Raw genomic sequence first — 1457 nt, forward strand, 5'->3', positions numbered from 1 at the left:
GGCTAACGACTTGACTACAAACATAGTTGGCGCCAAAAAAGGGAAATAATAGGTAAGATAAGCAAATGCATAACACTACAATACTTTCGTTTACCTCACCACCAGTGGCAAGTAGTGAACCCTCTCCACTGAATGCCACAGCCAACTGTAAACCAACATCCTTTAGCTTCACTAAAGCCTCCTGGTCAGATATCAAAACTAGGCTATGTCGATCTTCTCCTTCTGGTGATTCCCACCGCACCAACCTATGCAAGTGACACATGGTAAGAATTCAGAATTGCAGAACCATCGGGGTGACTTAAATTGTGCTTAAATCAGTCAGTAAAAAAAAAGACAAACTGCATATTTTTTATAGAGTAAAATAAGATTGAAGAAGTATAAAGTTGTATGTTTTGTAGTTAAAACTTAATTAACCACCAGTTCATCTACAGTAACACCCCCAACAAGCCCAGTTATGCTCGTTGATAAGGCCAATGAGATGGGCCCAACAACTGAAATAAACTTAACATCACAAGATGGAACAGATACAGGTGCCCCGGAATTTTAGCTACAATCAGGAAATAAGCTATACTAACAAATCCAGCACAGTGCTTACAGCGACAGTTCAAGCATATTATGGGGTTATCAAAAGGCATCATTGTATGTTACTAGAAGTCTTGAACTCTACGTTGTGATATGATAGGTTAATTATATTTTGGTCGAATTAATCAGAATTTACAGCATATAACCCCACATCCACAACACCCCTGATCGAACGAAGCACCGGACTCACCTAAGTATTCTAAGCATACATACCATGTGAACCACAGGTTAACAACAATTAACCCACAGCCACAGGGTAACACTAAAGATCGCACCACATTATGGACATTTTGAGCTAATCAAAATTCACGACAGACGAATGCACAAGCGAGCATCAGCGTCACATGTCCAAGGACTCAAGTACCTGCAGCCGTCGGGGAAGGCGCAGAGGAGGCCATCGCCGCGGGGGTGTACGGCCATCCTGTATGGCACCCGCTCCTCTGTCCCCAGCCTAAACACCTGCACCCCACCATCATCGAAACAAGAGCGACAGATCAGCACGGTAAGTCTCCCCCGAGATCCGTATGGATCTGGTGAAATCAGAGAGCGAGGGGGCACAGGTCGCTCACCGGCTCGGGGGAGAGCGCTGGAGGCGCCCCTGCAGCGGCGGGGTCGAGGGCGGCGACGACCAGCGCGTTGGGCACGCCGCTCCGGCCCTCGCCTCCGCCTCCGCCAAGGGCCACCATGGGGGGCGGAGGTGGGGAGGACAGCTCCGGGGACGCGTCCGCATCCACGACGTCGTCGGCGGATGGAGAGGGCTTGATGGTGTGTGCGAGTGGGAGCCAGGAGGCGCAGTAGATGGGGAAGCCGTAGGTCTGACCGCCGGCGCGCGGCGCCATCACAGGAGAGGGAAGGAGTAGCGGTGGCCGGAGATG

General features: G+C 50.2%; 1 protein-coding gene across 1 annotated transcript in view; it reads right to left on the reverse strand.

The window, feature by feature from the left end:
* LOC123161425 (SEC12-like protein 2) overlaps window positions 1-1457 on the reverse strand; it is a 3970-nt gene extending 2513 nt beyond the window's left edge. The window contains exons 1-3 of the mRNA XM_044579259.1: window positions 1152-1457; window positions 947-1041; window positions 95-245 (exon numbers count right to left, since the gene is read on the reverse strand). Coding sequence (XP_044435194.1) covers window positions 95-245; window positions 947-1041; window positions 1152-1421 — 516 coding nt within the window. The 5' untranslated portion in view covers window positions 1422-1457. The remainder of the gene's footprint in view (window positions 1-94; window positions 246-946; window positions 1042-1151) is intronic.

This window comes from Triticum aestivum, chromosome 7B, assembly GCF_018294505.1.
Source record: "Triticum aestivum cultivar Chinese Spring chromosome 7B, IWGSC CS RefSeq v2.1, whole genome shotgun sequence".
Taxonomy (NCBI): domain Eukaryota; kingdom Viridiplantae; phylum Streptophyta; class Magnoliopsida; order Poales; family Poaceae; genus Triticum; species Triticum aestivum.